Here is a 24,311-nt window from a genome sequence, read left to right as displayed (position 1 = left end):
TTTCTTTTTTTGACTTTAGCTGTTTGGACCACCTGCCAAAGACAGCCAAAGGTGTAGGTTTTGCATTTTCTCTGGGCATGAGTTCTTGTGAAAGACTCTTCTTGTGATACCTTTAGCCCCTGGCAAATTATGTAAAGCATTACCTCATGCACATTGCCAACTTTTGGGACGGACTTCTCCCCCTCACCCACTCGCACATAAGCTTCTACAATTACACCGGGTATAATCTGTTTTCGGATTTGCATGCTGTTGTTTTGTTATATTTGCAATTCTTGCTTTCACTTGATAGTAATACTACTGCAATTCCCTTGCTAACAAATATGTTGTGCATCTCAGAATTGAATATAATATTGTTAAAGACAAGATATGATGGATGGAAACCATAACGTGTATTTGTCCGTTCGACAATGTAATATCTAAATCTTTTAAACAAAGCACTCACCATCCACTGATCCGCTCATTCTTCTAATAATCTGTCCATCCATCTGTTTAATGCATCTGATGTGTCCCACACGTGCACACCACCAATTCATTCCTTAGGCTTTCCGCAAAACTCTGTGGCCACATCGACGGCACAGATTTGACCTGAAAACATATTCAAAGGAAACAAATGTTCAGATCCTGTGTAGAGGTGTGAAAATTAACACCCCAGCTTTGTTGCTACACGACAGACATCATTTTAAGTCTGCCTACAAACACAAAGCAGAAAGACTTAATAAACCAGAAAAACAAATAATTTTGTTTTTGGTTTTAATGTTTTTTTTGTTTAGCAGGTTTGTGGTTTTAGGTCATGAACTGGGACAACGGAGGCAAAACATTCTGGAAACACATTTAAAATTTTATATTATTTTTAACTTGTGCAAAATGTTCCATTTCCATGACATGTCATGTGCTCTTTGCCGCATTTGGTTTTTGAGTGTCCTAGAAACATTTTAGTGATGCAAATGAAGAGTTCCCTCTCTGTCACCTGTGCAACCCTGTGGAGTCAACATGTCTGTGTCTGCTGTGTCTGTGCGGGTGCAACATGTGTGAATGTGTGTGTGTGTGTGTGTGTGTGTGTGTGTGTGTGTGTGCAGTTGTTTATTTTGGCATGTGGATGTGCAACTAAGACATCAAAATGCAGGAAGTGGAATTTTAGAGGGGAAACCACCACCCACTTAGAGGCACACGCGCACGCGCTGATACATACACGCAATATTAAGCAAAGGTGAAACAACACAAGAGATAGTAAGCTATAGATGACGTGCCCACTTATCCATAAAAGCTGCTTATTTGACAAACTGCCTGTTGCAATATGAGCTATTTATTGTAAAAAAGGGCTTCACAATTACCTAAGCAGGCAACTTTATTTATCCTGCTCTATTTTTAGACTATAGGGAGACACACAGAACCTCATAATTAATTTCACCCGAGCTGATGTTGAAGAGTATACTTCACCTGCGTCTCCTCTGTCAGAATTAGGTCTGACATTCTCATCTTCCTCTCTTTCTTAGTTATACATGGCACTGCAGATGAGGACCAGCACAACGAAATGTATCGATTACCACACATGCATGTGACCATAAAAGGCCGCACCAATGCAAAGAACAAGTCACAGAAAAACGTGTAAACAACAAAAGCACACACATGTGATTTACTTTCCCGTTGTGGTAGACAGGTTTCTTGCGGTACAAACATAGCAGGAAAAAATGATGTCACTCGTAACCTTTGACAAAAAATGTTTTAGACATCCACGCCCCAAGATCACAGGTGGGATCGAAAGTTGTTTGTGTATTTTGTGCAGGCAGAGTCTCTCATGTTCCCTCAGTGCACTTCTCTTGACCTCTTTAAGTCATTTTCTCAAGGTGGGGAGAGGAAAATGCTTCTAACCACTGTCATTGTTCATCTTTCTACACATTGACTAGCTTTGGTATCTTCATCATCATACTCATGTGGATCCCTGGGTTTTAAAATAAGTAAACAGAAGTTGGCCCTTCAACTATTTCTTAAGTTCAGACTGAACGAGTATTTCCATATTTTTAATTCTGATGTACACGTATCAATTTCAAATGCTGATAATAGGCTCCCCAAACATACTGACGGGAGATCTGATCCCAGGTCGGATTGGAGGAACTGCAACAGGAAGTTACGTCAGCCCGAACAACCCTGCATGAAAGTTTTTACAATTATTTTATTGTGTGTTTTTTTAGGTGGTTTATCATCGGGAAAAAAAATAGAGGTATTTATGACAGATCTTGAATTAAAATGTTTAATCCGACGCTGAAAAATCAAATCTGATCTGCCGACCGTTACTGGGGATTCCACACAGCAGCAGCAGCAATGGCAGTCGGACAGTGAGACACATGCCGCAACTCTCTGTGAACCGAAAAACATTTACATTGGAGCCGAGAGAAGACATTTAAAGCAGAATGTCTCGGCACCGAAATGTACGAGGTTACAACTACGATGAAGGTAGATGACCCGGACAAGACGCTTTAGCCTTCTCGACAAGGCCCCAAACCGCTAAACTCGATAACGTTAGCTGCTAGGCTAAAATTAGCTGTTGTTGATTGTAGCATTAGCAGCGAACGGTAGCTAGTTTAGCTGGAAGTTAACGTTGCTGTCGTGTCACCTGGCATGAGATGAATTGCGCTGTTCTGCTGCAGTCATTCCAGCACAGTGCCTACACAACAATGCTTTCAGAATAACGTGATACCGCTAAAAATTTGTAACGATTTGTAACGTCATATACCGTTAATAAAATATGTTAACGCTAGCTTGTTAGCTCGATGCTAACTTCCCACTGTTTGATAAACATATTACGAGTTTCTAATACATTGCTGTTTATGGTGTGTGTGTGTGTGTGTGTGTGTGTGTGTGTGTGTGTGTGTGTGTGTGTGTATATATATATATATCCAATTAACTTGTCAAACATCCAAATTCTTAAACGTACAGTGAAGTAATTGCAGAACATTAATGCTTTATCTGCTACATGTCTAACTAAGTTAGGTCTATTTAATGTAGAGGGATGCAGAACACAATTGAGCCTCACTTCCATATATATCTTTTCTAGACTTTGACGATGATGACATATATGGACAGTCTGTGGATGATGACTACTGTTGTATATCACCAGCAACAGGTGGGTATCACTGAATGCAATATTATACAACTCGTTTATATCAACACTAACATACGTTTGGTAATATATATAGACAATATTTATCTGTGACAACTTAGTTGGTATTTTTGACACAATGACACAATTTCAGTTCATTCTAATATGCTACACAGCATTGATTTAAATTGTACGGAATTGTTACGACACCACATTTCCCAGTTTGAAATCAATAAGTCAAGATGTTTGTTGGTTTGTACAGCAAATCAGTTCATCTACTCACGTCAAGAGAGGCAAGCACCAAAGGGGGATACCTTAGAGGAGGAAGAAGACGAAGAGGATGGACCCATGTCCCCTTCTGTCATCCCCAACCTTGACCCTCTTGACCAAGGTAATATTCTGAATAACAAATCTATTTGACCATTAGCTTTTGAGCGTTGTGTTTGAAAATCAACGTTTCCCCGAAGGTTTCCTTTTTAAAAATTGGTATTTATCTTTTTGGATCACAAATACAATTTCTGTGTATAACATCTGTGTCGTACTCTATAGCCAAGCTGTATTCCTGCCTGGATCATATGCGAACTGTGCTGGGAGATGCAGTCCCAGACTCCGCCCTGACGCAGGCAGCCGTAAGATGTGGATTCGACCCGCAGAAGGCACTGGATGCCGTCCTGTCTGAAGACGCCAAGACGGCCCCAGTTACCAGAAGTGCTGGTGAAGCGACAGCTCCGGTGGCGAGAGCGAGCCAGGAGAAAGCACCGCTTCCACAAAAAGCCAAACAAGAGGCCGTGGCAGAGAAAGGTACACCTTGAGTGGATCAATTGTTATGTTTTTAGTGGTTTAAGAATAAAAAATGATTGTTCTCAACTGATCCACTTTAGTTATATATTATAAAATGGTTATTTGTGGCATTTTAAACTTTTAACCAGCTATTTACCTCACCTCAAGTACAGGATAAAATGGTTTCAGTCAGTTTGCAAAATGATTGAGGTATACAGTTGGTTCATAGATGTTTTTTTCTGTTAGCTAGAGACAGCTTTTGTTTCCTTTTTAAATAAACCGTACTCCAGTACCATATTTATGAAAAGTAACGGCTCCTACCAGTGCACAAAATGAGGCCTAGTCTTTTTGCATCACCTGATTCATAAATAGAGGTAGTTTTTTCAGTATCTAAAACCCCCCCCACACATTTCAGTATATTGAATTAAGATCCTTTAGGATTTGTAATTAAAAAGCAAACGATTAAGCGAGTTGGCTTTTAAAGTTGTTCTTATGCCAATAACAGTATTGAAAATCGCACATCTGATTAGTACGGTGTCTGTGCAGTTCTTAATATACATACAAGATTTTCTTTAAACACATTTATATCATAACTTCGAAGTCAGTCCAGGGGTGAAAGCGTATTATTTTAAAGAAGAGAACTATAAACCCCAAGCTGTTTTTATTATTATTATTATACAACGAAAGACAAAATAACTTTCGAGGTTAACGGGTTTTCAGTTAGACCACTTTAACTAAAGCCATGGAATGGAAACCTTGAGAATTGCAAAAAAAACCCAACAATACTATATATATGCTTCATTTAAAAGAGGCTCTTTAGAATCGTGTAAATAGAAGCTCATGTGTGTGGCTGACACATTTTAGCCATGCAAGTGTTTTAACAAAGTGCCTTCTTTCTTTTCTTTTCCCTTTTCTTCATGGTTCCTCTGACTTGTGTTCCGTGGTCCTCCCGTCCCTCCTCCTCGGCAACTGCAATTGGCTTTCGTAAGGTAAGGAGCCTGCTTGTCCGCTTTTCACAAAGACATTACGTCGAATACAAATAAACCCCAGACCGATCTGTGCAAGCACACACCACCGCGTGCGCAAACATGTACACCAAACTTGAATGACCTCTTATTGCGATATAAGGCTGACCCTGCGGTTAGCAGCGCAGAAAATCTAAATTGTATCCACCAAAACAGTGGTCCACTTGTTAGTAGTGGTGCAAACCTTGCACAGCTCATGTCCGAGCATGAGCAGAAGAGTAAAGCAACGGGAGCAGTTGACGCAGGGCGAGGTTTGGGTGTTCACTCTTTAACTGCCCTCACCATGGGACAGAGTTCCCCCCTGTCCATTATGCCTAATCAGAATGGCCTTTCATTGGGAACATTGGCGTCTTTAAGCTTGACTTCAGCATCTCGCAGCTCAGCGCCGCCCCTCCTCCCAGTGTCACTCAGTAGTCTATCTCTAAACAACCCCAAGGTATCATCTGCCAGCCCCTCTCCAGCGGCTCCTCCCGGGTTTGGAAGTCTCAGCTCTGTCCTCTTGCGCAATCAGCCCTCAGTGGGAGTCGGGATCGGCGGCAAAGCCGCAATCGCTGATCCTAAGGGAAGCCCATCATTGGCCGATTTAATGCAGGAACATTCAAACCGCAGCCCAAGCATCAGTGACTGCTCTCTCACACCCCAAAGCAGCGCAGCGTTTGTGACGTATCAGGGGCCGGCCACAGCAGCACAAACACTCTCGCTCTCTGGTCTTGCTTCGCGGAACCAAAACTGGAATATGCACAATCAGTCGCAATCCCAAAGCACTGAGCAACCAGCAAACTCACTCACCTTCCCTAAACCAACCAACCGGACTCCTGCATGCCTAGTTGGAACCTCCTCATTGTCTCAGCTGGCCTTACAGCATCAACTCAGCAGTTCCTTCACTCTGCCTCAACCTCTAAGCGTTGAACCTCCAGGAAATGCACAGAGACAACCACCTGGCACCTCTGAGCCTCTCTCCTTGTCACAATTGGCTTCTGAACACAAAGGCAAAACCTCAACGACCTCAAGTGGGTCACCATACTCTCTCACCTCGCTCCTTTTACCAGCAAAACCAGAGAGGGCTGGTGTGTTAGCAGAAAGCCCTAAACAGGGTGGGGCCAAGGGGAAGCGCGACCACACGCCACTCCACCAGAACGTCGGGTCGCCGAAGCAGGCCATTGATTTGAGTGCACTCATGGCCCAGTCCGATGGAGCAGGCCCCCGTCGCTTTGACAGCGGCCTCCTGTCGCCGTCCTCTCCAAATCCGGCTGCCGAGGGGCCGGATTCTTCCATTTTTGCCCAACCGTCAACATTTGCGATCACCCTGTCGATTCGGCAGAAGGGGAAAACATCGAAGGGAAGAACAAGGGGTCCCAAGGCAGGAAGTGTTTACCGGGCTTTCCAGCTAAAAACCCACTTAAAATCCAGAGAGGAGCACACGCCTCTCTCGCCAATCGTACCATTCTGCTTCGACGCGCCCTCCCCTGATGACGTCGTCCGTGCTAACCAGCGAAAAGCTTTCACCAGGTGAACGAGCGGAAACAAGGGCTCTTGATTCGGCTCCGTCCCGGTTGCGGGCGAATGAACGAGCGTTGGATGAGAAGCTCAAATCTTTTTGGTGGCCTCACGTCCACCAACTGAACTAATCTTGCACTCATGAAACATTTTTCAAAGACTTTGTCCCTCAGTCGAGTGGTGTAGAAACTTTTGGGACCAACACAGACTGAAAAAGAGACTCTGTACTCTCTGTATTTCTTTTTTATAGCGGCACGCAAATAAACTACGCAGAATAAACTACTTAGTCTATCTGGCAGCTTTTAAGTATTCACAGATAAGTTTTAAAGGGCCAAGTTTTTATTAATTGCAGTTATTTTTATACCTTTTTTAAAAAAAGATCTCTTACATTTCTATGCTTTTTAAGCTTTTAAAGTTACATATTTTATATAAAGCGTGAAGTAGTTAAAAAATTTGCTAGGAAAAAGTTTGCCGTCTGCGTGGCCTCTTTTCTGTTTGTGATCTGCGTGAGAGGCTGATTTTGTTTGCAGGTGTGCTGCAGCTATTGGAATATGGATCAGTTAACCATTGTTCTGGTTTATTGCTGCCTGCGTTTTGAGATCTTGGGGTAGACATTTTGGTTTAGAGGACACCTGGAGATTTTCCCATGAGCGAGCGAGAACAAACGCATGCAAGTGCATGCTGACACACACACACACACACACACACACACACACATCCACAAAAGTGAACCCTTTTCAGAGTTAACTAAACACTGAATAAAGATTGCACTGAATGAGTCAAAAGTGAATGCCTTCCGACTTGAGGTAAAAGGGGGTTTCTCGCTCTTTAAACTCTTGACTTGAGGATGTCCAAATGAGTTTGATTCACAGACAGTGTTTTGTAAGAGTTTAAATTGTCAATTTTGAAATAAAGATGTAAATGTATTCCCTAAAGTGTGTGTGTGTGTGGTTGTGTGTGTGTGTGTGTGTGTGTGTGCTTTGTGAAAATGATCTTTTTAGGGTTGTTGTTGTATTCAACTAATTCTACACCACCAGTTAAAACAGTGCTCTATTCCTATTTGGGTTGATAATAGAGCCTAATGCTTGTATTACTACTGTAATACTGTAAGTCTATATTGAACGATGAATTGGCATCAATGTCATTAATATTATTTTTTAATTTCTAATTAAAAGGAAAACTTTGCATTATGTATCTGGTGCAGTGACTGGTTCTTTTGTTGGTTAGTTTGTTGAGGCATCTTTCGTGTTTAGTTTGAGTCATTGGTACCAGTTTCAATGGCGGAGCTTTCCCTTTAAAGAAGCAAGCGTTCTTCAGATTGGAAAAGGACTTGTTCAGTGGTTGGTGCATTGCTGCCCTGATGTCGCTGCTGTCATCAGCACGCTGGCTTCTAGTTATGTCACAGGAGGATGAAGATGAGGGCTGATATCCAACATTCTGTCCTGTTCGTTGGTGTCATCAATTCAATACAACTCTTTGATGTAGCAGGGGTATGAACTTCATACAGGCCGCTGGGCCTGAGGGAAAAGATGGTTGATGGGGAGCAGATAGTGGTAATAATGACAAGTCAAACAGTAGAAGTCAAACCGGTTTCTCTGCACATGGAGTCCCGCGAGCGCTGATTAAATAGATGTGTGTGTGTGTCTCTCGGTACAGCGTGTTTGTCAGAGTCTTGAAATGAATACCAACCTATTAACGAGTGGGTTTGTCCAGCCAACAGTTTTGTCCTTTTTTTCTCTTACGGCGGACCAGAGTGTGGGTTTGAGCAGGAAGCTGCACTCTTGGAGAAAATGTCACAGCGACCGATCGTCTCACTCAGTGTGTCTCATTCGCCACCTACGTAGGAAAATCTGATCACGTCTCTTTGACTTTCACAGCTTTCTGACAGATCAAATCATTTTGTGTCTTTACAGGCGCTGCAGTTCTGCAAGGCGTACATGTTGCACGAAGGTAGCGTCTTGTGATGTGGTGCCAATACTGGAAAATACAAGTGGTCAAAAAGAATGCTTGTGCATTTGGTTTCGAGGTGCCATCTGTACCGCTGCTTTATTGTTGTGCGGTTTGTTTACAGGAATGAAAAAAATAAAAGAAGGGCAGAGAAAGAAATAGGATTCCTTATTCAAATGGAAGGTTGCAACCCTCGTCACAAGATACGGGGGTTAAATTCGAAGGAGGTTGGAGGCCCATCTACTCCTAAACAAGCTTTATGAAGCAGTGATGCGACCGTGGCTTCAGTAACCAATCGGGTTTGTTCTTCAACTAGATGTTGTGGTTGTCCATCAGAAATCGCTGCCGTGGCGGCAGTAACCGTTTGGTGCAGATGTTTCGGTGGAAGTGCAGAAATCGCACCGTCTTAGAGGAGCATTCAGACGTGAGATGTTAGATCAGCTCGGCGCCGGTCGGTCTGGTGGAACTCACCCGTTTCTGTTTCACGTCGCTTTCTCTTTATCGGAATCGTTCCCTGTTTGCCTTTTCATATTACAAATGGTTATCGTGTAGTTTATCTGCAACGTTGGCTCTTAGCGGATCACAGAAAGCCTTTTTCGAGATGTTGTGAAACCCGAACTAAGTTCTGTGTTTAAAAACAAACGGAAGTCTACTTTTTATGCTCAATCGCACTATGTGAAAAACTTTTGCATCTGCCTATGCATGATAATCCCTCATGCCTGTAACGTGAGGCATTATTTAAGCATTTTACCATTATAAGGTCTGTTTTGTAATAGTTTATCATTACTGTTTATTCAATTGCACTGTGTTTTGTGCGTTCTTTTTGCGTAGACGTAACGCAATGAGGTGCATCGGAGATTAATGTCTACTAGTTGTAGGTTTGTGTAGCAGATGAAGATGAGGTTTCTTAATCGCTTTGATTCTCCGACATGTTGAGTAGTGCACGTTGTGTTTGACATTTTGGAAGCAGCCAGATGGCTTCTCGTTTCCCTCCTCTTCATTTCCATCCACATCTTCATTGATTTTCCAAATCTGCGATAAGTTCAACTCTTAGTTACGCGGGTCCAGATCCATTGAGAGACGGTTTGTGTTCAACAGAATCTTTTACAGCCTTTAGCGGCCTCAAGTGGTCAGGAGCCTCTTTTTTGATATTTCATACGCAGAATTCTCACTTTTCATCGGGACGGCCATCCAAGCGGTTGTTTCTTTTTGGGAAGTTGACATCTCTCTCCGTCCACCTCGTCATCTCTGGGCTCTCTTACTAACAGAAGAAGCAGCTCGCCCAGCGGGCCCGTCTCTCTCTCTCCCCATCATCACCTGCTCTTTCAGCACGCTGGTGTGTTTGGACGGGAAGGAGGGACCGTGGGGGAGGTGTGTGTGTGTGTGTGTGTGTGTGTGTGTGTGTGTGTGTGTGTGTGTGTGTGTGTGTGTGTGTGTGTGTGTGTGTGTGTGTGTGTGTGTGTGTGTGTGTGTGTGTGTGTGTGTGTGTGTGTGGGGGGTGTATTTGCATATCCTGGGTGGAGTCCTCTTATCCTGGGCTCAGTTGGGCCCTCGGGCCAAGGCGTACAGATGGCTCACTCACTCACTACTAGTCACCGCAAGGGTCCCCTATCGCTAGGAAATCCTGGATGGGAGGACTCCAACTGTCTACCTGTCTGTCCAAACAGTGCCGAGAGATCAAGCTCTAAGCCTCACAGCCTGATCGCACTGCATTGCTGCCCCCAGGCCTGCCCCAAAAAAGGAAATGATCTGGCAAGTCCGTTGTTTGCAAAGGTGTTACATGTCCAGTAGTTAGCAACCCGGTAGTCTATCAGTGTGTTTACATGATGGTATAATTCGAATCTTTGCTTAGTCGGACTATGCTCTCTTTCGGGGCAAGTGCTATTATCCCAATATACATGACAGTGAATAAATCGAATCATTGGGCGAAAGCGTGTCATATCCGATACGATAGGTGGCGCTGTTTTCATTACAACTAGTTGTGATACAGCCATTTCCACTTGACCGCTTCACCACACAACAACAACAACAACAACCAACAACAACATCAACATAACGAGAAAGATGGCGAACGGGGAGCAAGGTGAAGCTACATTCCTCTACTATGTTTGCATGATGTTAATAGGAGCACAGCGAATGCGAATGGCGCTATTGGCTGATTTGATAACAGAGAGAAGACGCCGTCGGGATCTCAAGCATGTGCAAAGACGCAAAGTCCAGTTCCTCATCCGATTCACCGTTACATGCCGCAATAGTCGAACCATCAACTGGATCGGATCGAGTTATCCAGGGGTGTTAGTCGGATCGGAGTCGGACCGCACGTAGTCGGACAAAGGTGTTTACATGAAACGGATAATTCGATTTCAGTCCGACTAAGCCAGTTATTCGAATCCATGTAACCATGTATGATGTATGATGCGAGTTCTAAAGGGTGTGTGTGTCGGTCTAGTTCACCCCACGTCAAGATGAATGTGGGGATCCAAGGAAGGCCGTTAATAATTGTTTGATTTGATGTGGTCTAATTAAGATGTAATGTGTTTGTGTCCTGTTTGAGAAAAGCCCCCAGCTGCAGGAAGAACCAAAATTCCCCAGAGAATTATTTTGACATCTCATGTTGCCGCCTACTGCAGCACAGAAAAACAGGCCAATGAATCCTCAGTGATGTTACACATCTAGAAACAACGTTTTTACCCCTTTAAGGTTTTTAAATTGGTACCTTTTCCAAGCTTTTGAATTGAGAAGAACCATTGTATGTGTGTGTGGGGGGGAAACCGGCATGCAAATGGATTTTATATATAGTATATATAAAATGCATTTGCATGCAAAAAAGCCTCCTCAGGTTGCAGTGAGCTGCCTCACTTGTGAATCAGTGTTTCAGAATGAGAGGGACTTTTTCTCCAATGCAGAAGCCAGTCATTCAGAGAATGCTTTGTTAGAGAAAGTCCATTAATAATTGGGTTGAATCACACTTCCTTTCCCCCTCTTTTTCGAGGGGTATTTCTTTTTTTTCTTTTATATATAAACCTCAAGAAGCATACGGGGGATCAGTATTCTTTCTAAATGACGTGCTGAAAGTACATTTGTAAACCTTAAAAAGTCCTTAACAAGTTGTAAAAGACATGTACAAGTAATGATTTTTTATTTCTTGATAAATGTCCGAGCATCGCAATCTTTTATTGTCAGGACAGTGTGTGGGAGATGCGTGTCGTGGGCGGATTGTTAGCTACGTATTCATACAGGCTTGTTTCAAATAAGTTATCACACATTCACCTCCAGCCCTGCACTTTGCTGAACTGACACCTTTTCAGAAGATTCATTCTGCGAAATGCTCTGTCACTGCTCTATTTACGTGGAGATGGGAGGCAACGGCCACTTCTGATATTAACCCTCTCAGAACCTGGATGTCACTTTCCCGCACACAGATGCACGTAGGGCGCCGTTCCCTCGGCTGTGCAGCCCAGTCTAAATGAATCAGTAGCAGGTTGATATGACTGGGACCGGTGGCCATTTTGCACTGGGATGACAAGGCAGTGACCTCAACGAGTCTAATCAGACAGCCAGATCGATACTCAATCATCGACTGATTGCGTCACTTGGTGACACTTCAGTATACGCCAGCCAGATACCGGGATACTAGTCATGAACTCTACGCCATTTCAAGCAGATAAAAATAAATGTGATCTGTTCCTCATTTTATAGGTGTATCACTATGAGTCACCGTGATTGCCTTTTTTTTCTGGGTAGGTGAACAGTTTTGTTCCTCTCTTCCCACCAGCTAAAAGCAGAAACGGGTCTGACTATAAACTGGACTCCGAAGTGGTACCCAAAGTGGCCCGCATGACCGTCTCCGGGAAGAAGCAGACCATGGGCTTCGACGTTCCCAGGTAGCCAACGTGCACACACGCCTCTTTCAATTCACATAATGAATCCCCTTTTTATTTCCAATGACAAGCAGCGAGGGCTTAAATTTGGACGGGCCGATGACCCGCCGTCTGTATTCTCTCTTCAGCACGGGGGAGAACGGCGTCGCCGGTGCCTCGGTGCGCCGCGGCGGCAGCCCCGAGAGCAGCGCCGCCACCCTCCCCTCAGAATCCACGCCCAAGCGTCCCGAGACTCCGTCTAAAGGGTTAAAGGGAGACGAGCCCTCCACTGTTCCCACCCCGGGCCGCTCCACCGGAAAGGCTCGGCACACGATTGATATCAAAGCTGAGCTGCAGAAAAGGCTGGGGGGGAAGCCTCTGCTGAATTTGGTGGTTATAGGTAGGAAGAAGTCAATGTAGAAACCACTCTGAAGTTTGAATTTAATTAATAGCACATTAATGGATCAGCAACACAAAAGGCGCATCTGCACGATTAAGATGTGCAGCCTGACAAAGCGATGTTCTCTTTAATCCTCACAATCATTGTTTTACTTTCTTAAAATAGTACATTCATTTAAATAAACTGGAATTACTGTTGATTTGATGACCAAATACAGTTACACTTCAAAATTAGACCAATGCATTCAAATCTACAGCTAGAGAAGAACACGGCAGTACTCAGCATCTTTAGAAATCTATTAACATTTTGGGAGAAAATTATTTTATGAAGTTCTTACTTTAAAAGCAGTTCTTCAACTTCACGCAATGATTAGAATAAATGGCCTGTGCCATCTGCAGATCTACGTTTAATAGTAGTAAATGTGTTAAACCGCCGAGCAGTGCACTTGCTCAATCATTTTATACGAGAAAAGTGACTTGGTAGTTTCAGAAGTGCAGATGATTGTAGTTTCCTGCAGCCTGTGAAACCTTTCGTTTTACCACCCTTCCCTTCCCCCACCTCCATCCTTCTTCCCATGTCAGTCTACGTTCCCTCCACTTGGGCAATGCTGCTTCTTTCCTTCCATCTGTGGCTTTCTTTTTTTTTTTTGCAACACCTTATCTTCTCTCCTCTTATCACTCTTGTTACATTCTTCCTCTGTCCTAACCCATCCCTCTGTATCTCCCTGGTGTCTTCTGTCACTCCCCACACGCTAAGCTCCTCTTATCTTTCTGTCTACATCCTTAAGCCCACTGCACTGTGACATTATTCCTCCCTGCAGGTCACGTGGATGCAGGTAAAAGCACGCTGATGGGCCACCTGCTGTATCTGCTGGGCCACGTCAACAAGCGCACCATGCACAAGTATGAGCAGGAGTCGAAGAAGGCCGGCAAGGCCTCCTTCGCCTACGCTTGGGTCCTGGACGAAACTGGCGAGGAGAGGGACAGGTACATTTTGACGCTGAAGCTACACACAAACATAGATATTCATGTATGTGAAAATGCCCCGACGTCCCCCTGCTCATTGAGGGATCAGGTTCCGAATAGATGTGGACTCTTCCTGCTCTGTATTTGGGTTGTAACGCAAAAGAATATTGTCCTAGATCGGGGAAAAAAGGTCTTGGCTATGAGAAGGACCAAAGTGCTAGTTGGGATGTGTTGTGCTGGCGTATAACATTACAATTGGTGAACTGTTTATCAACAGAAATAGATTTTAAATAACTCATGTCCTCGTCCCCATTGTTGTTGCCAGAATGAGACACAAGCGAAATACAACAGAAAGTTACTCGGGTGGGAATCCGTATTCAGTTATTAGTAACTTGTAAGTGAATGCATAGTACTTTGCTTCGCCCGCTAGAGGACGTCGCTCTCTTTCAATCAACATGAACTTAGAGATAGTCCGTCTACTCGGCACATCCTCCACGTCCATCTATTTTTATCATCAACAGGATTTTTAGATGATCATTTTTAACTGGGTCCTTAAAGAAGTCCCCTCATTTCTCTGTTTGCTGCAGGGGTGTGACGATGGATGTGGGCATGACCAAATTTGAGACTAACTCTAAGGTGGTGACCCTGATGGATGCGCCGGGACACAAAGACTTCATCCCCAACATGATCACAGGAGCTGCACAGGTATCCCAAGTATCCAGGCCGAATGACAGATCTCCAGTTATCAGAATCTACACCTCCTGATGTGGGTGTTAGTGGTGGCAGACCCCATTATATAAATAATGTAATATATACATGTATATTTTTGCATTTTATTTCCACCCTGGGATAGAAAAATGTATTATAGTTATAATATAACTAATAATATATATATAATATATATACACTATATAATGGGGAAATAATCTCCCCAGCATCACATAACTATGAATATGAATAGTATACATGTAATGTAGCATCGGACAGGATGTGAAATTTGTACTTTTCTATAATGCAGACTCACGACGAAACCAAGAATCTCTCTTTAAGTTAACGAACTTCCGCCCCATCAAATTAAGTTCCTTTCCCTCCACCCTTGCCACACCCGTCAGGGTGAATTGGAATAACTTTTGTGGTTTTGGGTGTTTTTGCAGCCATGGGTGTGCTTGTCTCTGTCTGTTTTGAGGCAGTAATGTAATTTCTCTTTTTACCTTATGACTGTGCTCACGTTCCGCCCTCATCGTGTAGTGACTAAGGGGTTTCTGTTACATACCGTTAAATCTCAAGATAATTGAATCAGCCTTTAATTATCTCCCATCAACCTTCATTTCATTTATCACAAAAAAACTAGTATTGCCTTTTGTATGATGTATTTGAGGGTATATAGCTTTTTGATACTTCCAAAAGACTTATGGATTCAATTGCAACATGACAATGAATCGTAAGTAGTTTCTATCTTGCGTCATAGGGACTTTGATATAAATCAAATTTGTACATTGACGTTTGGACGCCTCTCTCCGCAGGCCGACGTGGCGGTGCTCGTGGTGGACGCCAGCCGAGGGGAGTTCGAGGCGGGCTTCGAGGCGGGGGGTCAGACCAGAGAACACGCCCTGTTGGTGCGCTCGCTTGGCGTCACGCAGCTGGCTGTAGCCGTCAACAAGATGGACCAGGTGAGAGCTGCTGCACGTTACTGACACAAAGTGGGGAGGTTTTTATTTTTCCTTGACCGTTAACAAGCTTCAAGACACACTTGTGTCTGACTTTTTATTTTACTTTCATGTATGTCTGTTTGTATCAATCAGGTAAACTGGCAACAAGAGCGTTTCCAAGACATAACCTCCAAGCTCGGCCATTTCCTCAAGCAGGCAGGATTCAAGGTCAGTTTTCTTTAGAATATTAAGTTTGTCTGCATCGGTGCATATCCTAACTTTTTTTTTGTTTGATGCATCGTTTTCATGTTTCCCAGGACTGCGATGTTTTCTACATCCCCACCAGCGGCCTGTCAGGAGAAAACCTCGTCACCAGGAGTTCCGTGACCCAACTCACCTCCTGGTACTCTGGTCTCAGCCTGCTGGAGCAGATCGGTAATGTGCAAGCTGCCGAGAGCGTTCACCGTGTCTCTGACACATAAGAAGCATAAGCTGTTGTCCTTCATAGGTTTTCATACAAGTCCCATTTCCTGGTGAAAGCATTACTGTCTTAATCTGTGAAGGTGACGCAGTGATCTCTTTATCCAAAAGTTCATAAACATTTGTTTGCATCAGAAGAAAATGCTTGGGTATTATATATGCAGTAGTTTCCTCATTCACACATAATTGCAGTTTTACTAGTTTACTGTGGATTTCAGTGGAAAGAAGTTTGCACAGTGACAATGTGACCTGTGCGAGGTCCTCAGGGGCTGAGCGTTTCATTCGTTTTGAGTGGAATACTACTTGAAAGTGACTCGCTGACGAATTGAGGGAAGCTTTGTTTACTAATTTCAATAAATTGCTGATTGTCCGTATTAATGGCCAGTAAGGGAACTGAATCGTTGGTGATTCATCACCACCGGTATCCAGGTCTGTCGTCATATTTCTTTCTCGAATCTCTTTCTCATGTTTCTTCCTCATTGTTTTCTTCCCCTTTCTTAAGACGCCTTCAAAGCTCCTCGGAGGTCTGTCGACAAGCCGTTCCGTCTGTGCGTCTCCGATGTGTTCAAAGGTAAAATCACTCATTCTTCCAGCGCAAATTATTTTGCCCTCGTTTCCTTCTCTTTTTCTGCGATTAAGCTGATGTTGCATATTCTCCTCCCAGACCAGGGTTCAGGCTTCTGTGTCACAGGAAAGATTGAGGCTGGTTACATCCAGACCGGAGAGAGAACGCTGGCGATGCCTCCCAACGAGACCTGCACGGTCAAAGGTACGTGCGGACGTCTCTCTGCTGCCACTCATGGCACGGTGGCAGACTTTTGCACTGCACTTTTTCATTTTCCGCTTTCCGTATAGATGGCAATGAGAACATTGGGCCCACAATGATTCCCCCAAAACCATGTCGGCCTGTTATTACTCATTAGGGCTCAATAGAGGAAGCATGAGGCCCGTATCCTGCCTCTGCCACGGACGACCTTCAATGTTTACGCTCGGCTCACTAAAACATCCATCACTCAGGTGGAAATACAAATAGCACGTTATTAACATACCGTAATTTCCCGACTACAGAGCACACCTGAATATAAGCCACACCACCTAAATTTATAAAGAAAAAAAAGTGTGCATATATAAGCACCTGTCTATAAGCCGCAGGTGTCCACGTTGTAACATGAGATATATACAGTTTTTTATTTTTAATTACCGGAAATAAATGTATTTTTCCAAAAAGTGCCTGTAACACAACAATAAGCCTGCAGTAACACGGCAGAAAAACGACAATAACCCTGCAGTAAATGGCGGAAAAACGACAATAACAATAATTGAACAGCCCCAGAATGACTTTGTCGGACACTTTCACAGTCTCTCACGTCAAAGGTACTTCATCCATATTTCTGACCGATGGAATTCTCGGCTATCTTTGTTTGCAGCGGCTTATAGTCCCGAATTTACGGTATTGTCAGCATCCAGCAGCAAAAGCAAACACTCCCGCACGCACTTCCTCACTAACATTTTGAATGAACTGTGGATACAGGATTTTACATTGTAAGACGACAAGAACTGGTTTTGTCTGTTGTGTTTGTTCTCTTCTATTTGCTGAAGTAAGTAACACCTCAGCTTCAAACACACCTGTCTTCTCCGCGTATGCCTCATTGAGCGGTAAAACGCTGCCATCTTGTGGCGTCTTGGGAAACGCGGCTGAACGTATTTGCTCTGCAGGTATCACTCTACACGACGAGGCTCTGGACTGGGCTGCAGCAGGAGACCACGTCAGCCTGACGGTCACCGGCATGGACATCATCAAGATCAAGTACACACATCACGTCATATCATATGGGGGGGGGGGGGGTCGTGCCCACTCAGGGGTGTAATAACTAGTGCTAACTGCTCCCCTCCAGTGTGGGCTGCGTGTTCTGTGATCCCAAGGAGCCGATTCGAGTCTGCACTCGATTCAGAGCCCAAATCCTTCTCTTCAACATCGAGGTCCCCATCACACAAGGCTTCCCGGTAAGAAAAATGCACACAAACACACACATGCCGTCACACTGCCAACATGTTTTTTAGGTGGTCGGTACATCCGTTCAAATGTCCGGATGACCTGTTTAAGTTTTGACTGGTCAAAAAACTCCTGAAAACAATTTAGGGCAAAAACACAATAATTGATATGCTATTTGTAGCCATTTAACATGAATTTGTAGTGATTCAATTTTGGAGACACGTGGCTGCAACATGCAACTCGACCGGTGGGTGGAGGCCTTAAACCACGGAGCATGTGAACCCTTTCATTGTATCCGCGCGTTGTTCATTCTGTGTGTGTGCTCGGTGCAGGTTTTGCTGCATTACCACACGGTAAGCGAGCCGGCCACCATTAGGAAGCTGGTCAGCGTTCTACACAAGAGCAGCGGTGAAGTCCTCAAGAAGAAACCAAAGTGAGTGTGCGTTGTGTTGTTTTACATGACAATCCATAAGGATGTAACTTAAAATGTAATTCTCTTGAGAACGTTCCTTACTCCTTGTGTGTGTGTGTGTGTGTGTCTTTTCTATCAAGGTGTTTGAGTAAAGGTATGAATGCCATTGTGGAGATCCAAACCCAGAGGCCGGTGGCGTTGGAGCTGTACAAAGACTACAAAGAGCTGGGCCGCTTCATGCTGCGATATGTCGGCTCCACCATCGCTGCCGGCGTTGTCACTGAGGTAAAGTAGGATAAAGTCCCAGCAGCAAATAGATTTTATATTGTTGCATGAAAAATAAATTGCACCTTTTACTCCAAATGTTTCTTTTCCATCTCAGTACAACACTGAGATTGAGTGAGTTCACCCGATCGTCTGACATGACATTAGCTGTTGTGTAGTTCCCCCTGGACACGAGGATGTTTTGATCTTGTCCTTCCTTTGTCATTTCTTCGTTATATGGAGGATCACTTTTAAACCATTCCAGAAACCGTTATTGGCAGCATTTTCTTCTGATGCAAACAAATGTTTTTTATGAACTTTTGGATAAAGAGATCACTGCATCACCTTCACAGATTAAGACAATAATGCTTTCACCAGAAAATTTACTTAGGACTAAAAAGGACAATTGTTGTTCTTAACTCTTTTCCATGAAACTGACCTATCAAAACTCCCCAATTCGTATTCTAATTGTGTCAATTACACACAAATATTTACCGATAAAGAGTGGGCAATTTGGACCGACGTGCCGGACGGGCGGCGGCTCACAGACGCCAGGCGGAAGCCGCTGATTCCTCTCTCTGACCCGGTGTTCTTTGGATTTTTCAGATCAGACAATGAGGGGCATTTCCATCGGCACATCCGGTCAGACGACCTCTGGGGACCACAAGCTGCTGCAGATTTCAGTGCAGTTCCTCGAGAGACATCCCTCGTGGACTCCACCGCTCCGCCCGCCACACCGGCTGCTTCTCCTTTCTGCTCCGATCAACACTAACCGCACCGACACCATGTGGCAAGATGCCGAGGAGACGCCCCAACAGTCCACCCACTTCACATTTCTCCCCGTCGAACCATTCACCCATCACTCTAAATTCACCGTTATTTATAATAATAACTATTTTTATTTTCGATTCCATAGCACAATCTTACCACGCCGAGAGTTCTACAGTGGATGATGTCACTGTACTTTTCCGTAAGATCGTTTATCTTGATTCAGAAAGTAAGAACCCTGATGTAGCGTTAAAAAAACAGCCAGCTGTGGAGCAGGGATGTCCTCAACCTCTTGCTTATGTACGGACATTTCTTTTTATACGTGAAGTTAAGATGAGGATTAACATCACCGCTCTTTTGCATCATCACAGCCTGAAATGAGACAGGAATAACTCAACGACCCGTCGTACCGGAGTTGCCGGCAGACATTTGATATCGTCGTTATCACAAATATGTTTGCATCTCAAGCCACGTGGCCGAGGAGACGCGGTCCAGTCCGACCAAAGTAGTTTGTGAACAAAAAAAGGGAAACTCTCTGCAGGATGATACTTGAAATACTTCTACAGTAAAGCACCGACATGCTTTTTGAAGTACTCCACTTTTTGAAGTTTTTTTTCTCCTCTCAAAGACTCGGCGAAGAAGAAGAGGACAACAGTTGAAGAAACTGTCTTTGTTTTTTTTTTCCTTGTGTTGGGAAAGATGCAAAGGATGCCGATGCCAAATGAACATGACATCAATAATGTGTGTTTTGACTTTTGATTTCGGCGCTGCGAAGTGCCTCTTTCCAGCCTGTAACAAGAGCATCGACATGCTGACTAGAACATTTGTGCAAATATATAAGATAATAAGTTAATATAAGAGAAAATTATTTCATGAATAGTTTTCCAAGAATCTTCATAACCGTCTACGTCATGCAAACAAAAGACAAAAGTGCAAATACATCAAAGGAGATCAAAGAGTGAAGAAATAAATCAAAAGGTGAACGTGTAGTCCATTCTTTGCTGCAGACACACCTGCTTTTTTTATTCTAAAATGTTCAATTGTTTGAATAACTCTTAAGTTTGTATTTTTAACAAACCTTCCTATAGAGGGATAAAAAGATGAGTTAATGTACTCTGCCTGTCAGCAAAGGATGATGGTACATAAATTACAATAATATCGTATTACGTTACATTACATGTCATTCAGCTGATACTTTTATCCAAAGCGACTTAAAATAAGTGCATTTCAACCATAAGGATACAAACTAAAAAGGATAGAAACAAGAAGATGCAATTGATAAATAGAAATAATAACAACCAAATACAACTGCACACAACGCCCGATGGTGTTTTTGCATTCGTTAGTTTCTATTATGAAATATTCAATTATTTTATCAACAAAAGTGTGATTTTGTCAGATTATTGGAACATGTCATTGTCTCTGTTAACGGAGTAATGATACTAAATACCTCCGCGCAAACCTTTCTGAATAAGAACTTCCTAAAGGGGACATTAACATGAGCTACCAGCATTTTGACTTGTGCTCGCAGGAATAATAAACTGTTTTAGGCACATGTGCAACTTGTTAACCTTTTTCTCTGCAAAGAAAAAATCAATCTGGTGTCAAAGTCCATGCTTCACTTTTATGACAAACTTTATGCCAAAGTCCAAGTTTGTACTTGCACTTTATTGCGCTCAATGGGGGGGAAAAAAAGACTTCCAGGTAATCTGCATTATTAAGTGATAGATTTTATTTAATCAGCACGAGAGCCTTTGATTCCTAACCAGCGCCCGGGACAATAATTAGCCCGACCACGGTGCATTTTATTGTGAAATGTGACAGAAGAGGCCCGCTTTAAAAGTGGGAGGATCGATCGATTAAAAAACCCGGAGGTAACTTCTGTTCACCGTTCATCTGGTTGGAGACGCATCCATCCCCCCCACCACCCCCACCAGACCCGCAGCCATGCAGAACCCCGCGGAGAGGAGCTCGTTCCTGGTGCTGGAGAACTTCATCGGAGGGAAGTTCGTGCCCTGCGGGAGTCACATCGAGTCGTACGACCCGTCCATCGGGGAGGTGTACTGCAGGGTGCCGGACAGCGGGGAGCAGGAGGTGGGTCGCGTTTCACAGACAGCGGGTCCGGTCGCGCTGTCAGGCCACTTTCCGCACCGACGGCCGCAAATGTTTGCATCTTTGTTTGCGCGTGTGCGGCGTGTTGGTGTCTGCGGGGCCCTTTGTACGTGACCAGCGTTTGCCACGTGTTGTTTATTATTTTAATTTGTATTCTTCTTGTCCGTCCCCCCCCCCAGGTTGAGGCGGCGGTGGCGGCCGCTAAGGAGGCCTTCCCCGGGTGGTCCGCGCGCAGCCCCGAGCAGCGCGCGCAGGTCCTCCGCAAGCTGGCCGACCTGATGGAGGCCAACCTGGAGGAGTTGGCCCAGGCCGAGTCCAGAGACCAAGGTGCACATCATCTCATTAATCCCATCAAATCAATGCATGTTATTTCATCAGAATTACAGGGTCTGCTGTACAGATTATAAAGCCCCGAATGTATCAAACTAAACTATTTTGCTATGAGTGTGTGCTTGTGAAGGCAATACAACAAGGCCACCATGTAGCCTACTGGTGTCATTCAATTCAAAATAATGTGCAAGAACTGACCCAATGTAATGCTAATTGTGTAGTAGATTAGAGTGACCCCGGGAGTGGAAAAAAAAGTATTCTCTGCAGTTAAATTCTAATATATTTACTATCACATTCCAGGTAAAACGGTAGCGTTGGCACGAACTCTCGACATTCCCCGGTCAGTACACAACTTCCGCTTTTTCGCGTCGTCTGCGCTCCACCACACCACTGACTGCAGCCAGATGGACCATGTGGGCTGCCTGAGCTACACCGTCCGCTCCCCTGTGGGAGTAGGTGAGCGCTCAGGGATTTTTGCCTTAAACCCTACTTGCGTATTTTGATTATTTTTTTTTTTCCTGAAACTTTGTTGTTGTTTGCAGCTGGTCTGATCAGCCCGTGGAATCTCCCTCTGTACCTCCTGACCTGGAAGATTGCACCTGCAATCGCCGCGGGCAACACAGTGGTGGCGAAACCCAGCGAGATGACCTCCGTGACCGCGTGGATGATGTGCAAGTTGATGCAGCAGGCCGGTAGGACTACAGCGCCCACAATGCATTTGTGATCCTGCTTGTATGCACAGAAGTTCTCTTAAGAATGAAGCCCACCCGTCCATCTCTGTAGGTGTTCCTCCAGGAGTCGTCAACATCGTATTTGGCACTGGGCCGAGAGCCGGCGACGCCCTCGTTGGCCACCCCGAAGTCCCATTGATCTCTTTTACTGGTTCCACGGCAACCGCCCAGCGCATCTCAGAGCGGAGCGCCCCGTACTGCAAGAAGCTCTCACTGGAGCTGGGCGGTAAAAACCCTGCCATTGTTTTTGCTGATGCAAACCTGGACCAGTGCATCGAGACCACAGTTCGCTCCAGCTTTAGCAATCAGGTAAGAGGTCATTGTTAGGGACTGTTTGATCACTCTGTTTAGGACATTGGGTAACTTTTACTATTGCTGTCATTTTGTTGTATAAGGTACATGCGCTTGTGAGGATTGTAGTCAACGCTGGCACCACAAAGTGCTGGGGGAATTAATGTTGATTATATAAAGTCTCTGACCTGCTTGAAGACCGTTTCTGTGGCTCCATCGGATGAGGATGCAGTTATATATTTGTCCACACGGGGGCGATCACAGTCCATAATTTGTTCCTTCAAAATCTGCCTAATGACAATCGGTGATTCGATCTGAATCCTCCCTCTTGATCTCAGGGAGAGATCTGCCTGTGCACCAGCAGGATTTATGTGGAGAAGAGCATTTACCCAGAGTTCCTGGAGAAGTTTGTGGCCGCGGCCAAGAAGTGGACGACGGGTGCGCCGTCTGACCCCAGCAGTAGCAACGGCGCTCTCATCAGCAAAGAGCACCTCGAGAAGGTAATGAAACAGTTTCTTAAAGCAGATTTTCATGCTTACAACACTCAATTTTGCTTTGGGTCTAAATTCCTTTTTTGTCTCAATGCCTCAGGTTCGACGATTCGTAGCACTCGCCAAATCCGAAGGCGGCACCGTCCACTGTGGCGAGGGGGTCGACCGCCTTGACCTCCCCGAGCGCCACGCCAACGGGTACTTTATGCCGGCCACCGTCGTTTCAGGCCTGTCCGAAGGCTCCCGCGTCATGCAGGAGGAGATCTTCGGCCCGGTCACCTGCGTCGGCTCCTTCGACACCGAGGACGAGGCCGTTTCCAAGGGCAACGGCGTGCGTTACGGCCTGTCGGCCACCGTGTGGTCCCGGGACGTGGGGAAGGTTCACCGGGTGGCCAGGCGGCTGCAAGCGGGTCTGGTGTGGACCAACTGCTGGTTGGTGAGAGATCTGAACCTGCCCTTTGGCGGGATGAAGAGCTCCGGCGTGGGGAGGGAGGGCGGGAAGGATTCCTACCACTTCTTCACGGAGGTGAAAACCATCACGATCAAACAATGAGGAGCAGAAATTTTTAGATAATAATTTATCTCTTTTGGCAACTACTAGAAATCTGTGACAAATTTCTCTTCCCATTCTGTCGGATATCCGGAGCCTATAAATAAGTCTCTTAAATATTAAACAAAAGTCATCGTGGAAAAATGCAGTTGGATAAATAAATGTAAGGTTGTTCTATAAACATTGTGAATAAATGCCACTTGTGGTAGTTCAATTTGTTTTTGTCATGGAAACATGTCTGTGTAAAGCCCAAAATCTTCATGGTGTTTAGGAAGTAACGTCTGTCAGAGATTTCAGATTCACTCTTTTTAACTCGTTTTAGATTTTGATCAGCGCACTTTTTGTTCAGGGCAACAATGATGAAACACCCAAGTCTTCAGTGTCCGCGCATACATCCTGAAACTAACTGTTTTTACATGGAGTTGTTTTTCATGTCCGACCTGCTGACGTAAAAAAGGTGAAAAAATCCCAAACTGGACAACGTGTTTGCATAGAGGATTCTCTCGAGCAAGCGGAGTGAACCGGACGTTAGATATTTGGCGCTAAACCCAAAGTACAGCCGACCATTCAGCCATAAAACAATCACGCTGGAGTGAAATGACAAATGTTTTCACCAAATTGAATAGCATTACAATTACTTTAAAAAAATATATATGTTCTGTAACTTCA

At 44.4% G+C, this 24,311-nt stretch overlaps 2 protein-coding genes across 5 annotated transcripts; both read left to right on the top strand.

Moving 5' to 3' along the window:
- Nucleotides 1–2,085: 2,085 nt before the first annotated feature.
- hbs1l (HBS1-like translational GTPase) lies at nucleotides 2,086–20,120 on the top strand. 4 transcript variants are annotated; one of them, XM_078093269.1, is made up of 19 exons: nucleotides 2,090–2,451; nucleotides 3,053–3,121; nucleotides 3,360–3,488; nucleotides 3,647–3,898; nucleotides 4,872–4,995; nucleotides 10,524–10,528; nucleotides 12,122–12,230; nucleotides 12,356–12,606; nucleotides 13,427–13,592; nucleotides 14,159–14,276; nucleotides 15,095–15,241; nucleotides 15,374–15,448; nucleotides 15,538–15,655; nucleotides 16,203–16,271; nucleotides 16,365–16,469; nucleotides 17,417–17,507; nucleotides 17,596–17,704; nucleotides 18,026–18,126; nucleotides 18,246–18,399. In XM_078093269.1, exons 1-19 carry the CDS (start codon nucleotides 2,409–2,411, stop codon nucleotides 18,397–18,399), a joined length of 2,235 nt encoding a protein of 744 aa, XP_077949395.1. In that variant the 5' UTR covers nucleotides 2,090–2,408. The 4 variants fall into 4 exon arrangements, with proteins under 4 accessions (XP_040016483.2, XP_040016484.2, XP_077949395.1 ...); XM_040160549.2 differs by lacking the exons at nucleotides 4,872–4,995; nucleotides 10,524–10,528 and adding an exon at nucleotides 18,976–20,120 and having other exon boundaries at nucleotides 2,086–2,451; nucleotides 18,246–18,390; XM_040160550.2 differs by lacking the exons at nucleotides 4,872–4,995; nucleotides 10,524–10,528 and having other exon boundaries at nucleotides 2,086–2,451.
- A 189-nt stretch (nucleotides 20,121–20,309) lies between these two features.
- aldh8a1 (aldehyde dehydrogenase 8 family, member A1) lies at nucleotides 20,310–23,858 on the top strand. The gene is made up of 7 exons (XM_040160552.2): nucleotides 20,310–21,231; nucleotides 21,429–21,576; nucleotides 21,880–22,035; nucleotides 22,122–22,271; nucleotides 22,363–22,619; nucleotides 22,940–23,101; nucleotides 23,193–23,858. Exons 1-7 carry the CDS (start codon nucleotides 21,085–21,087, stop codon nucleotides 23,643–23,645), a joined length of 1,473 nt encoding a protein of 490 aa, XP_040016486.2. The 5' UTR covers nucleotides 20,310–21,084; the 3' UTR covers nucleotides 23,646–23,858.
- The last annotated feature ends 453 nt before the right edge of the window (nucleotides 23,859–24,311 follow it).

This window comes from Gasterosteus aculeatus, chromosome 18, assembly GCF_964276395.1.
Source record: "Gasterosteus aculeatus chromosome 18, fGasAcu3.hap1.1, whole genome shotgun sequence".
NCBI lineage: Eukaryota > Metazoa > Chordata > Actinopteri > Perciformes > Gasterosteidae > Gasterosteus > Gasterosteus aculeatus.
The sequence above is the reverse complement of the archived record's forward strand: the minus strand, read 5'-3'. Positions and strand labels throughout refer to the sequence as shown.